Source organism: Anabrus simplex, chromosome 1 (genome assembly GCF_040414725.1).
Source record: "Anabrus simplex isolate iqAnaSimp1 chromosome 1, ASM4041472v1, whole genome shotgun sequence".
NCBI classification, from domain to species: Eukaryota; Metazoa; Arthropoda; class Insecta; order Orthoptera; family Tettigoniidae; genus Anabrus; species Anabrus simplex.
Window position 1 is genome coordinate 1569855112 of NC_090265.1, and position 15088 is coordinate 1569870199.

At 37.9% G+C, this 15088-nt stretch overlaps 1 protein-coding gene across 2 annotated transcripts in view; it reads left to right on the forward strand.

The window, feature by feature from the left end:
- The window catches only part of LOC136858532 (proteasome adapter and scaffold protein ECM29), a 925266-nt gene that overhangs the window by 121941 nt on the left and 788237 nt on the right, over window positions 1-15088 (forward strand). For both annotated transcript variants that reach the window (XM_067138136.2, XM_067138135.2), the window contains exon 6: window positions 1897-2011. In XM_067138136.2, coding sequence (XP_066994237.2) covers window positions 1897-2011 — 115 coding nt within the window. The remainder of the gene's footprint in view (window positions 1-1896; window positions 2012-15088) is intronic.

Genomic DNA, 15088 nt, shown 5'->3' on the forward strand with positions numbered 1-15088 from the left:
ATGTTCGTTTATTCATTGTGGCAGTTTATGTGAAGCCCTGGCTTGGATGTAGTTTGGCGATAAAAGCGCCGAATCAAGATTTTTGTTTTTTAAAGACCTTAAAAGATTACGAGAAAGTTGACAAGTTGATTTCCTATGCGGCTTTATACAAGTTCAGTCAACACTTGTGGTACTTGTCAGAGGAAATAGCCATCCTTTCAATTTTTGATAATGAAGTTGATGAGCAGACTAAAGGAAACATTGTAGGAAACTTACAAAAAGAAAGGTTTGGTGATTCCGGAAAGAGATATGTTCCATCAAAAGGAGAGATGTCTGGCTCTCTATATGGTGCGTAGTAGACTAGTAGTGTTTAATCTGGTATTTAATTTAGAAGTTACTTGTTTTATTTATAGGCACTACATGTATGTATGTAGTTTTGCCTTTGCCAGCAAGATGTAGTGTTTACAATGCACTATGTCTTCTGGTATGGGCTAGAATAAATTTGTTACTTTCATTGATCTGTCTCAGTCTTATCCTTGGCTTTGACAATACGAAAGTGGCTGAGGTATGAGTGATGCTAGTAAGCCATTCCTTATGTAGCCAGTCCCTGCTATGAATGGTGTGAAAATGTCGTTCATAGGGTTGGTTGGTGCACGCAATTCTTTGAGTGATTTTGTTTCTGTCAAGAGTAAAGGTTTATTTTCACAACTGAAACTTGACAGTGGTTTCCTTCAAGAAATTGTATCTTCATGGAAAGACAATGTGGCATTTGTGGAAGCTAAAAAGAAGGTTTCTACCTTAAAAGCAGTTAATGACACAGCTGAAAGAGCTGTTAAACTAATGACAGACTTTCATGGTTTGATTACCGCAGATGAAGAACAGAAGCAGTTCTTATTACATTGTGTGCAAGAACATAGAAAAATTTACCCAGACTGTAAAAGGGAGACTTTGAAGAGGAAATATCCAAATGAATACTATAAAAATTGTATCTTTTTTGTTACAAGAAGAGCATTATATAAATTCCTGTTTTCATTTATATTTCTCTAAAATAATTGTTTTGAGTGATCATCTACAACTACATTTAAGAGACCCTTTAAGCAGCTATTTTCTAAAAACTTTTAGGCCCCGTCAGCACGGGTTAAAATTAATGTAGGAAGTTGAAATTCTGTATTAGGTAACTAATAGACTAATAAACACAATAACGGGGTATGCGTTTCAATAAATGAAAATAATTTTTTTTTTGTCCTTTTAAGGGACACCCTAATGTATATGGTTTTTAAAAGGTTACCTCGTCTCGTCAGATGAGCATCATGGTTTAGAAAGTAACTGCCACTAAGTTTACATTTTAATTAAAGAAATATTGAAAGTGAAAGGCCCAGAAAATTGTACAAGGAATTATAATTACTTTATGATATGAAGTCCAAAAGTCACTACATCTTACCTAAATTTCAGCTAAGGCCACCAGTGGAGCAGGAGCTTCATGGAGCACCTACACTTTCAGGATCCAAGTTATAAGTCAACCCCTAAGAAGTGACACATCAGTCAAGAAACCCTAATTTTTCTGAGAGCCAGTAGAAATACACAATTTAAACTAGGCTCTTTTCTCTGCCAATTAAATTCAAATCTACTTCTGCTTCGTAGTTTTAGCTTGTTCTGGAATGTTCTAATGTTTCACCTGCTCTGTTGCCTTTATGGAAAATCACACGAGGGAAGACAGTGCCCTAAAATTTGATGTACTATTGCTCAATGTTGCCTTATGCTCGCCAAAACCCATCGTCATCATCAGTATTATAGTAGTAGTAGTAGTAGTAGTAGTAATAGTAGTAGTAGTAGTAGTAGTAGTAGTAGTAGTAGTAGTAGTTGTTGTTGTTGTTGTTGTTGTTGTTTGATTTTAATTGTTTTAATGTATATTCTCAGGGCTACTGCACAACAACAAGAGCAGCAGTCGTTTCCCATTCCACTAGGAATGTGCGAGTACAGCTTCAAACGTGTCACAGGCGATTCACCCATGAAGCCCGAAGAATTGGAGCAGGTAAATTGCTAATTCTCGCATAGGTTTTCATACTTAAATGTGTTGAATGTGTTATTATTGCTAATGATGATTGAATAAACTGCTCTTCATATGAAGAATTTTGTTGTTATACTTAGTTATTCTTGAAAGCCTTTTTGAAGAACATTAAAGGTATAATGGGAAAGTAGTGACTTCTGTTATAATGTATTTTATTTCAAAATGTGTTTATCTTTCACTACAGTTCACTTTTAGTTTAGCTTAATTTTTTCAGATGTACAGTAGAACCTTGATAATTTGAAATCGGTTAATTCAAAATCTTGCCTAATTCAAAGCAGCTCTCATTCCAAACATGAGGTATGGTTTTGCTTGTTATTTAAATCGTTTAATTCGAAATTCGTATAATTCGTAATTTTAAGAACAATGTCAGTCCCGTTACTGAAATTCGAAATTCGAAACTGCCTTATATTTTGAAAAAAAAATATAGTATTTTATGTAGTAATTTAAATTCAAAATTTCTCCAGGTCATGAAAGAACGTGTTTTTCAGAACGTGCAGGGGCAACTTTGCACACTTTCACCCACTTCGGCGTGTCTACAGTATGCTTCATATTTGCTAAGTTCGAGCGGAGTCATAATTATTTTGTATTCGGCGTTTTAAGGAATGCCGCAATATCACGTAGCGGGCAGTGTGCGGAGAGGTAGAATCCGTGAACACTGGTGATGCCGGCAGTTGGTGAAAAAGCGTGGCTTATAGCCTATAATCAATTTGTACATATCAAACAATATTGTCAATGCCATTGAAATTGCATTTTTTGTTTTATTTTTTTTAAATCCTGAGGCCTAATGGACTTATGGTTTTAAAGGAGAGAATTGCCAGCCGGGAAATGTACTATGTTGCTATGCAGTGCACACGAAAGGGAAACTTCCCTCCCCCATCATAGGAAAATTCGAAAAGCCACGATCTGTCGGGCACTTTCCATGCAAGTACAAGGCATCTGAAAATGCAAACAGTACAGTAATCCAATAGATAAAGCACTTGCACAGGGGAGCCAGCATAATATTTCCTTGTCTTTGAATCTTGTTTTTCTTCCTTTTGTTGCGTGTAGTTATGTTTGCCATTGTTTTTTGCAAGTGCATTATTTGAATAATGTAAATGCACCTTGTTGGATACATTTCTGAAATAGTGTTTTTCCATGGCATTTGAAAGGTTTAAACTGAGAATCAAGGTGATTGCATGCATTAATGGGTCTTAGAAGTGCCATGACGAGAAATCATTCTAGTACTGACTTTCTCCCCTCATCATAGAAAAGTTTGATAAGCCGCGATGTTTTAAGGGCATCAGGTACTTTATGTGCAAACACAAGGCATCTAAAATGCATACAGTACAGTACTTGCACAGGGGAGCCAGTAGAGATTTCTCCTCGTCTTTGAATCATGTTTTCTTTCTTTTGCTTTCATTGCGTGAGGTTATGTTTGCAAGTGATAAAAATCATTGTTAGTCCATATTGAAGATACTGAATGTAGGATGCTAAATGGTTTATCCGTGTCGGTAGATTTACTGGCACGTAAAAGAACTCCTGCGGGACTAAATTCCGGCACCTCGGCGTCTCCGAAGACCTTAAAAAGTAGTTAGTGGGACGTAAAACAAATAACATTATTATTATTAAACGGTTTATTTTGTCGCCTATTCAATACATATAAATTTTTACATTTAGGAATTTATTATTAATTCCACTCGAGACATGTTTCGCCCTTCATTGAGGGCATCATCAGTCAAATCACCTCCTCAAGGCAAAAATCAGGTACCTGATTAGTATTTAACATGCACACATTAATATACATTACAATGGGAAAATTAAGTACGAGAAACACTTGTACAATGGTGATAGTTGACAATATAAGTTTATAGACTAAGTAGTCGGCACCAATGCGTAAAATTACTGGGTAATTTTAGCAGAGCTAGCAGTGGTGGTCCGAAGAATAATTGACGCACTCATAGGAAATTATAACGTTTTTACAAATTATTTACATTATAACAGTCAGGGGAGAAAGGGTATAGTGCTCGGCATCAATGTTTGTAACAAAAATTACTGTCAATGTTTGGTAACTATACAGAATTTACAGTTTATATACATATTTACAAGAGAGCCGCTTGGTGAGCAAGGATATAACAATGTCTAGCACCAAGTGCGTCCCGTTGTTGTGATCGTTGGAAGACGATTGCAGCATTGACATCAGAAGTATGCAGAGTGGTTTAATCTTCTTTTATAATCACAGGGGGCAGCCAAATGAGGTTCTTAGGCATCAAACTGAAAGTTATCTGGTTGAAGTCCCGGGTTTGGTACGGTGAACTTGGTCAGCGTGGACGGAGACTCATTGGGTGTCACTGAGTAAACGGTGCATTTGAATGGCAACAATGATGGCAGTTATTTGTAGGTAACTGTATTATTGGGAATATGTTGCGGGTTGAATCTTTCGCTTTTACTTTAGTTAACTCCTTGTAGCTTGGAATGTTATGTGAAAACATCGGTGTGAGATGCCAGTGAGACTTTAATTGATATTGTTACGTAAATGAAAGTATGAAGGACCTCAACCCGCAACATATTCCCAATAATACAATTACCTACAAATAACTGCCATCATTGTTGCCAATCAAATGCACCGTTTACTCAGTGACACCCAATGAGTCTCCGTCGACGCTGACCAAGTTCACCGTACCAAACCTGGGACTTCAACCAGATAACTTTCAGTTTGATGCCTAAGAACCTCATTTGGCTATGGAAAATTTTCCCTGTCCCCTGTGATTATAAAATAAGATTAAACCATTCTGCATACTTCTGATATGTCAATGCTGCAATCGTCTTCCAACGATCAAAACATCGGGACACACTTGGTGCTAGACATTGTTACATCCTTGCTCACCAAGCGGCTCTCTTGTAAATACAGTAGATGTCCATTATAGCGAGAATTCACAACAGCTGAAAAATTACTCGCTATAGCGGATTGTCGTTATATCCGATTTTGTATAAAAGTCGGAAAATTCCCCATACGCATTAAAATCAGTATGAAATGGCAATCAGTTTGTTCGAAACTTGCGTTTCCGCGGATGATATCCACACTACGACTTTTTGTTACTTTTCGAAATGCGATACTGCGTGAAAGTGTATGTTTAATTTCATTCTGAAAAAATTACAGTTCCGTATTTCTCAGAATTCAAGATGATCCCCATTTTTTCCTTCAAATATTTAAATCAGGCTCAAAAAGTGCTTTGTAAAATCATATGAATGCCTTTGTTGTAGAGTACGCATTTTCATACTGTTTTAGACGCTGAACATTGGCTTTCGTTATGCCGTATTTTTTTCGGCTGCACGATTATTCTTTATTTCCGCGGGTTTGATGGCCGTTAACTTAAAATTGACATCATAATTTGAAAATTTGCCGGCAATACCTATTCCATGCATCTCTACAATACGGCCATCCTTCAGGAAAATATTTTTACTGTCTATAAAACTGTTACGGTACTTTTACTCAGCGTCAGATATAACCGGCTGCCGCTACACGCACGTCTCGCTTGCTGGGTTCAGCCAACTTCAGCGGCTAGCAATGTATAGGCCTAATCGCGGACGTTGAAGGTCAACGAACAAGTTTATTGCGCCACGTTATGGCCTTTCCGCCCTTGCGTTTTTCGTGCATATATCGGTACCTCACAATTTCATTTTCAACGTCTTTAAAGTGTCCGTGTTGCGGACCACCGAATGCATTTTTTTGTATCTTTGTCTTCACGCTGATGCCAAATATTGGCTTTAGTTAGGCCTATGCCATATTTTTTTGCGGCTGCACAATGATTCTACATTTCCGAGTGTTTAATAACCATTAACTTAAAATTGGCATCTTAATATCGACGAGAACCCTTTGAAAATTTGCTGGCAATACCTGTTCCACGTATCTTTACGACTATCTATCGCGAAAATATTCTTGCTGTCTATAAAATTTATTATTACTAAGAGTCAGGTACAATAGACGCGTTATAACTCTGCCACTGAGTAGCCGTGGCCTTTTTAAGAATTCGAAGGCTCGCATGTTTCGATGTCATTCTGCAGATTTGAAAAACGTTTTTGTAGAGGCTAATAGAATGTCATCCAATGACGTTACACACAGGCACTGTACAACCGGTTGTCACGGCTAGCGATGTATAATAAAGAGTCGGGCGCTTATTGTCAACAAATTTTGTGTGTGCGTGCGCGTGCGGGACTGAAAAGAAGCAGCGTGGTCACCGCGCGAGTTGCCAGTGGTGTTCATTACTGTTAGGCCGCGAATGCAAGACGACCCTTGATTTTTCGCATTAGATTCCGAGTAAAAAAACGTCGTCTTGGATTCAGAGAAATACTGTATCACTCCAGAGTTTTCTTCTTCAAATGGCGTCACCTAACTTAACCGTATATGTGTCATGATAACATATTAAACGCTTGTAGAGAAATGATTTATCCCCCCTAAAATTGACATCTGAATAGCTTTTCCGAAATTTAACTAGACGCGAGAAAATATGAACTATCCTCTGAAATCAGTGATGTATTCTGCCATATCTTGAGGTGTGTCACATTCTTACTTAATTTCAGTACCGGTACCAATAACATTAAAATAAAGAGATCGTTTACTTCAGCCGTTATTTTAAACGAGTTAACAACTGCTATCGGCCACGTTATTTACGCATTTATTACAAAAACTTGTTATCCTCTTTCATTTCGAATTTTCTTTAGAGAATAGCAGTCGTTGGGTATTACTAATCGACTCCAACATCGCTTTCGAATGTCGACGAGAGAGCTCGCAAATGCACATAGTGAGAAAACTATACCGTACCAAAGATGATCGATCGCATTTTGTGGCAAACGTTTGTTTCCTTATTCAAATAGCGTCACCTATCCTAACTTAACCGTACTATACATATGATGAAAACATACTTCAAGCGCCAGTAGAGAAATGATAACTTTCTCGCTATAAATTTGCATGATAATAACCTTTCCGTATTTATTTATTTAGCGTTTGGCTGTACATATCAATATTAGCCAGGAAAAAAAAAACAACCCATATTTACATTATTTACAGTTTGACTTTCAAGTTGTTAATAAAGTCTATTACAGCTGGACCTGCTTCCACAAAGTCACTGAAGTTGCCACTATAGGAATACGTCGGGCAGTCATTCACTCTGTGCCGTATGGTCTGTCTGGGAGCACCACAACTGCATTCTGGCGAAGGTATAATATACCTTATAATACCTTATAATATATAATATATAATATATATAATGTCCCCACTTGTAGAGAAGATCTGCACATCTGCCATGGTTTGTTCTTATCCTGTTCAGTGTTGACCATGTTTTCCGGGGTAGGTAAAAGCCACTTGGTGGTGTTGTGATGTCTTGCAACTGACATGGAATGTTTTTTACTAATTCATCCTTCCAGGTTTGCAAGAGGTTGAAATTATTGTTCACCAGGTGTCTCGCTGTCCGGATGGAGGGGTTCCGCGAACGTAAACGCCTGGCTTCAGCAGCAATGATGTCCTGGTGTATTGGTAGCTGGTCGTTTGCATTTATCTTCTTATACTCCCGGAGTAAGGCGTGTTTTCGTTTAAGTTCCGTTGGTGGAATGTGACTCGGTGCTGGTAACCGGAATGTAGGTGTTAATTTTTCTGTGCCAGATACAATTCTCATTGCCTGATTCAATTGGGCATCGACAAGTTTGGTATAGCTGCTATTGAGCCACACTGGAGAACAGTACTCAGCTGTTGAGTAGACCAGACTGAGGGCGGTGGTGCGTAAAGTGTCAGCTGACGAACCCCATGTAGTGCCACACAGTTTCTGAAGTATGTTGTTTCTAGACTTCAGTTTTTCACCCGTTTTCTTCAGGTGTTTCTTGAAGGAGAGGGTTCTAATGTGATTCCCAGATAGTTTGCTTCATTGGTGTGGGTCAAGCGATTTTTACCCAGGTACACTTCTAGTTCACGATTAGCTAGCTTATATTAAAGTTAAAAACTTTTTATTACTACCTATTCAATACAAAAATAATGCACTCAATTATTTATAAAATATTCATGAGGTACATTGGTTAATAGGACATGTTTCATTCGTCTTTGCGAACATCATCAGCTATAAATACACAAAGCTTAAGGTCAGGGCCCTGAATTTATTTAAATGGTTAAAAATGTCGTTATATTAAAAGAATGGTAAAATTGTAATAAAAGTGGTTGTATAGCATGGCCTCAATTCCCCTTTTCTGCCTTCTTTTCAGATTTAAAAATAATTTTCAAGTTCATGCTTTCAACATTATCCGCGCGTCACATATGGACGTATTTTAGTGCCTACAATATTATCTGTCTCAATTCAACACAATTCACTAGAGGCAATAAGAAGTGGCCTGCCTTGTCGTATTCACGCTGTCATCGCTAGCAAATATTTTCACCGGCCTAACGGGTAAGCTTTCTCCTTTTTACAATTTCCATCCCCTTTGTATTTTCGTAAAACATTACTTTTCCCCTTTTTTCTTTCTTTTCAGATTTCAAACTTCAAGTTTATACCCAACAACTCTACAATTAATCCATGCTTCAAACATCGAAGTTCTACTATTACATCATTTCTATTTTAACAATCCTTATGATTGTTTTTACTTTTCAGATTATTAATATTCATTGTACTTTATGAAAAATCTTTGATGCTAATCTGTATAATATGTTACAGTCTAATTTTAATACTATACAACCACTTTTATTACAATTCTACCATTCTTTTAATATAACGACATTTTTAACCATTTAAATAAACTCAGGGCCCTGACCTTAAGCTTTGTGTATTTATAGCTGATGATGTTCGCAAAGACGAATGAAACATGTCCTATTAACCAATGTTCCCACATGAATATTTTATAAATAATTGAGTGCATTATTTTTGTATTGAATAGGTGGTAATAAAAAGTTTTTAACTTTAATACATTATCTTCAATACGGTCTAATTATGAGATTTATCACATGTAATTTAGCTAGCTTATTGCATAAGTGGAAACATGTCACTGTAGTTTTGTTTGGATTTGGCTTCAGCCTCCATTTTCGGAAGTATTCTTCAAGAATGCATAAGTCAGTAGTTAGGATATGTTCTGTGTTTTCGATCTGTCTATCCTGAATAGCAATTGCCCAGTCATCTGCATAACCAAACTTTCTTGATATGGTTGCAGGCATGTCAGAGATATAGAGGCTGAAGAGAAGTGGGGCCAAGACAGAGTCTTGAGGCAGCCCATTGTCAAGTTTCTTCTTATTACTGATGGTGTTTGCCAAAATTACTTGGAATCTGCGATTCATTAACGTTATCCACAAGTCTGGCTATTCTTCTACAAGGTATTGTGCGTAGGAGTTTATAGATCATGCCATGCCTCCAGACAGTGTCGTAAGCAGATGTCAGGTCAATGAATGCAACTGATGTCTTAAGTCTTTTCTGGAATCCGGCTTCAATGTGGGTAGTCAGTGATAGTACTTGATCGACACAACTGCGATTTGGTCGAAATCCAGCTTGTTCCATAGGTACTTGTTCAAGAATTACAGAGCTTATCCTGTTGTACAGAAGTCTTTCCAGTAGCTTATACACTGTGCTGAGTAGTGCAATAGGTCTGTAACTTTGAGGTAAGTCATTTGGTTTGCCTGGTTTCAATATTACGATAACCTTTGTTCTTTTAAGTGCTGGAGGTATGTTCCCTGTTTGCAGGATATCAGAGAAAAGCGTGCAAGCCATACTTTTGCATATTTTCCACAATGAAGCAGGAATTCTAGGTGGATACCATCAAAGCCTGGAGCTTTACCCTTTTTAACATCTTTTAGTGCCTTTGAGATGTCCTCTGATGTGAATGGACGAGATACTTTGCTTTTAAGACTTTGAGCTCTCGTTTAAGCTTGATGGTGTAATGTCTTTGCTTGGGTGCTTTTGATGTTGACACCGTGTGTGAGGCTATAGTATCTGGACTGATGGTGCTGTTATCACGTGATATTTTGTTTCCACCTCCCAGTTTTCGAAGAAGGGACCATGCTTTCCTGCTTGAGTGTTTGAAGTTGATATTCTCGACGGTTTCAATCCATTTCTGTCTTCTTGAGGCATCAAGGCTGTGCAGTAGTTCATTTGATATTTCATGGTCACCAGTTGTGAGGAACTCTTCTTATAATTTTTCACTGACTTCACTCCATCCAGGAATATACTCCTTCCTAAAACCTCTAGGAATAGACTTTTTTGCTATACTGGTCACTGCGCCCACAAATCTCTCATAATTTTCACTAACAGGTGGAATCCAACCCAGACATTTATCAAGGTTCTCAGAAAGTTCAGGCCAGTTTGCCTTTTGGAAATTCCATCGCGGTTGTGTTGGAGTAGAAGTGATAATGGGCACTTTCACACTTGTTTCAATAATGACTGGTCTGTGTTGACTGTGAGGAATGGCACATAGTACTTTGCGTGATGTTGGTAGGGGCAGACAGTTATCATCCGTTGATACAAAGCATAAATCAGGGTTGTAGTCCCGTTTCCATGAAGCTGATCTAAAAGTAGACAAGTCTTTCGCATCAAAAATAAGGTGCATGTGATGTGCGTCGGCCCAGGTGACCAGAGCTTCGCCATTGTCGTCATTAACACTATATTTCCATTTGGTGTGATGACTATTGAAATCACCAAGATAAACGGATGGATGTGGGTAAATTGGGACTACAGAAGGAGGCCACTGAACGGCAGGTGGTTTGTAAACATTTATGACTTTTGTCCCACTTACATCTATGACAACGGTGTGGATGTCGTCGTTGGTGTTAGTAGAAATCAGATAGGCATTCTCTATAGTATTGTGAACATATGTAGCTATACCATACATCTTGTGATATGTTGCCCCTATGAGATCATATCCTGGAATATTTCCTCTTGAGTTTAGTTGGCCTGTATCTTCTGTGTGCGTTTCTTGAATGGCAATTACGTCAATGTTGTTTTCTAGAGCAATTTTAGATAAGTATTCTCCCTTTGCTCTGCTTATGCCTTCCACATTGATCTGTAACATATGGATACCAGGTCCAATTCTTCTGAAGTGTGAGTCCTTAGAAGGACTGTTTGTGTTAGATTTCCTCATTGTATTGATATGTAAATTGGCCAGGAGATCGCTAAGATTGTGTGGCCGCCAAAAGGCTGTTGCTCGCTTAGCACCACCTAGGGGACATGTGTAGGGTTTCTTCGGGTTAAACCTACGAACGTGAGCAACACTGGTCCCCAACCTTTCCGTTATTTAACCAGACGCGAGAAAATATAAACTAACTTGTGAAATCAATTGTGCACTCTGCCATATCTTGAGGTTTATCCTATTTTTACTTAACTGCAGTATTTAGCATTAAAATTAAGCGATCGTTTAGTCAGCCTTTACTTTTAACGAGTTAAGAACTGTTATCGGACACGTTATTTATGCATTTTTTACGAAAATATGTTCTCCTTCATTTCGAATTTTCTTTACGAAACAGCAGTCGGCGGGTATTACTAAGAGACTCCAACATCGCCTTCGAATGTCGACGAGAGAACTCGCTAGTGAACATAGCGAGGAAGCGACATCGAAGATAAGCGATTGCATGCATCATAATACTGGATGCATAAATATTGTTAACAGAAGAAATCGCGCGCGCTTAATCGCTCGTAATGACGGACGCGTCTCTCGCTATAACCGAAGGATTATACACAGTTTAATATAGGAATTTTGAAGGGACAGCAAAATATTGTCGGTATAACGGGGTTCTCGTTATATACCGTACTCACTATAGCAGACTTCTACTGTATGTATATAAACTGTAAATTCTCAACTGTTCAATTGGATAATGTAAATTTACTGTATTGTTACCAACCATTGACAGTAATTTTTGTTACAAACATTGACGCCGAGCACTATACCCTTTCTCCCCTGACTGTTATAATGTAAATAATTTGTAAAAACGTTATTTCCTATGAGTGCGTCAATTATTCTTCGGACCACCACTGCTAGCTCTGCTAAAATTACCCAGTAATTTTACGCATTGGTGCCGACTACTTAGTCTATAAACTTATATTGTCAACTATCACCATTGTACAAGTGTTTCTCGTACTTAATTTTCCCATTGTAATGTATATTAATGTGTGCATGTTAAATATTAGTCAGGTACCTGATTTTTGCCTTGAGGAGGTGTTTTGACTGATGATGCCCTCAATGAAGGGCGAAACATGTCTCAAGTGGAATTAATAATAAAATCCTAAATGTAAAAATTTATATGTATTGAATAGGTGACAAAATAAACCATTTAGCATCCTACATGAGGTTATGTTTGCCGGTGAGTTATCCAAGTGCATTATTTGAATACTGCAAATTCACCTTGTTGGATACATTTTGGAAATAGATTTTTTCCATGGCTTTTGAAAGGTTTAACCCTTACCCCTCGAATTAAAGTTCTCTGTGTTGCCTCTACTACTCGTATTTTAAGTGTACATTTTTATCTTATATGACCTGTATTAATCTTTCACGATTTTGGAGATAGCACTTGGTTTTAAATGTAGTTAGGCTATGCACGTTTACAGCAAGCTATACTGGAGCAAATAAAAGCAATATGTGGAATTTAAGACGAATTATTTTGCATTTTTATTATTATTATTATTATTATTATTATTACCGTTATCCCATACCGATTGGTTTCGTTAGTAATTTAGTGTACAAATTATCGCTAAAAAGCAATTGAAACACTCTATTCAGTCTCTGTTTTCATACCTCGCGGTAGTTTGTAGGCTGAAACCACTGTAAATGGCAATTTCTTGAAATCTGAATCTGTTTATTTATAATTGTGCCAGCCGTCAGCATCAGGTACATGTTGGGTTACGGTATACAAACCGACGATCGTCAGGTCACTTTTAGGCATTGTGAAATGCTATTAGATATATTCATTAGGAGCAGAGGTGCGAAAATACTGAGGTTTTGTATGTTGCCTGACATATACAACATATATATGACTAGAAGAGCACATGGCGGCCATGTTTGTTTACCATCGCTCGAGCTTTCATGTGCGTGATTTGACAGCTGACGGCTACACTGCCATCTAAATGATGGATTTTTGACTGACTGTCGAATAGTATCTGGATTCTACAAAGTTCCACGCGGAACCAAAAGATGACAGTACAGTATATCATCGTGTATTTTGTCGAATAAGAGACGGCAGACGAGCGGTGGGCGATAAAATGCCATGTCGGGTCTCCCCCGACATGCGACCGGAACGGGAATATCGTAATGTCGGGCCTCACCCGACAGACGAGTGGTAAAGGTTAAACTGTTAATCAAGGTTAATTGCATGCAGTAACGGGTCTTAGAATATATTGTGACGCCACAAGGGTTGGCATTTCCGAATTACGTGTTGGCGGTTAATTCAAAATCATGTAATTCGAAGTCCGATTTTTGCGTCCCAACGACGTTGAATCAGCGAGGTTTTAGTGTATTCTCTGGAAAGCTTATAGATGTAGTTCCGTGATGAATGAAAGAGGAATTGTATATAAGTAGGACTAATGTGTGGAATATTTTATGAGTGAAAGATATTTACTTTATCATTAGTCAGATCCACCACACCCAGGAAACTGGAGTTGGGAAATGATGATGATGATGATGATGATGATGATGATGATGATGATGATCACTGAGATCCCCAAGAGACAAAGAAAAAGATTTAAAGCTTGCATAAAAATCCCCTCCAACATAATTTGTCAAAGAAGAACAAGTATTCAGCTTCATTGTGCTACAATAACTGGTGACCTGTGTTTTGTGGAACAGCCTGCTGCTAAGTGATTTTTTTTTAGTTTGGTGTGTAAGTTATGAAGTTGAATGTACATGAAGGAGAGAATAGTTTCATCACACCTTTGAAATTAAAAGCTGTATCTTGAGCAGGAGAATAGAGAACTAGGTGTGATGTCACTGCCCTTTTGTTTGGTCTTGTGTTCGTTAGTGAGGGGTTTTGGCACCCATCGTGTACACAATTGCTGAAATCTTATGCAATCTGTCACAATATGGTAGAGAAAGAACCTTAAATATTATGGTGAAATGTAGTGAGAGTGACATAATTGTGTACTGTCTGTCCTCGTGAACTTTTGCGTCAACCCCACACACCATATCATCTGTGATGGCAGACTGTCTGCTGCTCTGCGAGATGTCATACACATGTTGACGAACTTCATTGAGCATTTGAATCCACATCCTCACTATACCATCTGTCATAGCAGTTGCACTATACCCCTCCCGCACTTGGTGCTGAATTTCAGCGGATTCAAGGTATTGTGTTTTGAAGAAACTAATCGTGGATCTTATATTTGGTGGGTGGATATATTGTCTTGAGCATTTTAAACACTGACTACAAGATGGCTACGCTGTGTGAATGTGTCAGACGTTTTATATTGCTTGTCAACAGACGAAGGAAGCCATTGCTCATGCTTAACATTGCAACTGCAGCGGTGCACTGAAAATGTCAGAAATATTAATTATTAAAGAAACGCACTTCGTAGCAACTACAAATGATTTATTGATGGTCTTTGATACATATGGGTCTATGATTATTTGATAACACTAATCTGCAACGGTTTCATTGTCGTAATGACTTTTGCATCCTGAATCAGGATTTGACTTTAATTTTCCCACATCACATCACATTTCCTTAAAATCTGATCTTAAATTTTTAATATTTTGTTATGCACATGCACTAATCTAAAGTTAAAAACTTCATAGCTGTTCCGTATTGAATAGAGAATCACAAAAGTAATTTTAATATAGGGAATTCCACTTCTTCTATACATACAATACTGTTGCACTTAAATAATACTACAACATTTTTATTATTATAAAGGTACCGGTTTCGACATATTTTCAGTGTCATCATCAGCCTTTCGTAAAACCAAGCAAAAGAATGAATTGCATATACAGGGTGAAGCGAAATTTGCGCGCTCGGGCGTCGCAGCGCGACTCCTCACATGCCAGCAATAAAAAAAGTCTCTCAGAAAAGTTGGTCCTGCGAGTATATCAGGCAGAAAAAGGACGTTGAAGAGTGGCAAT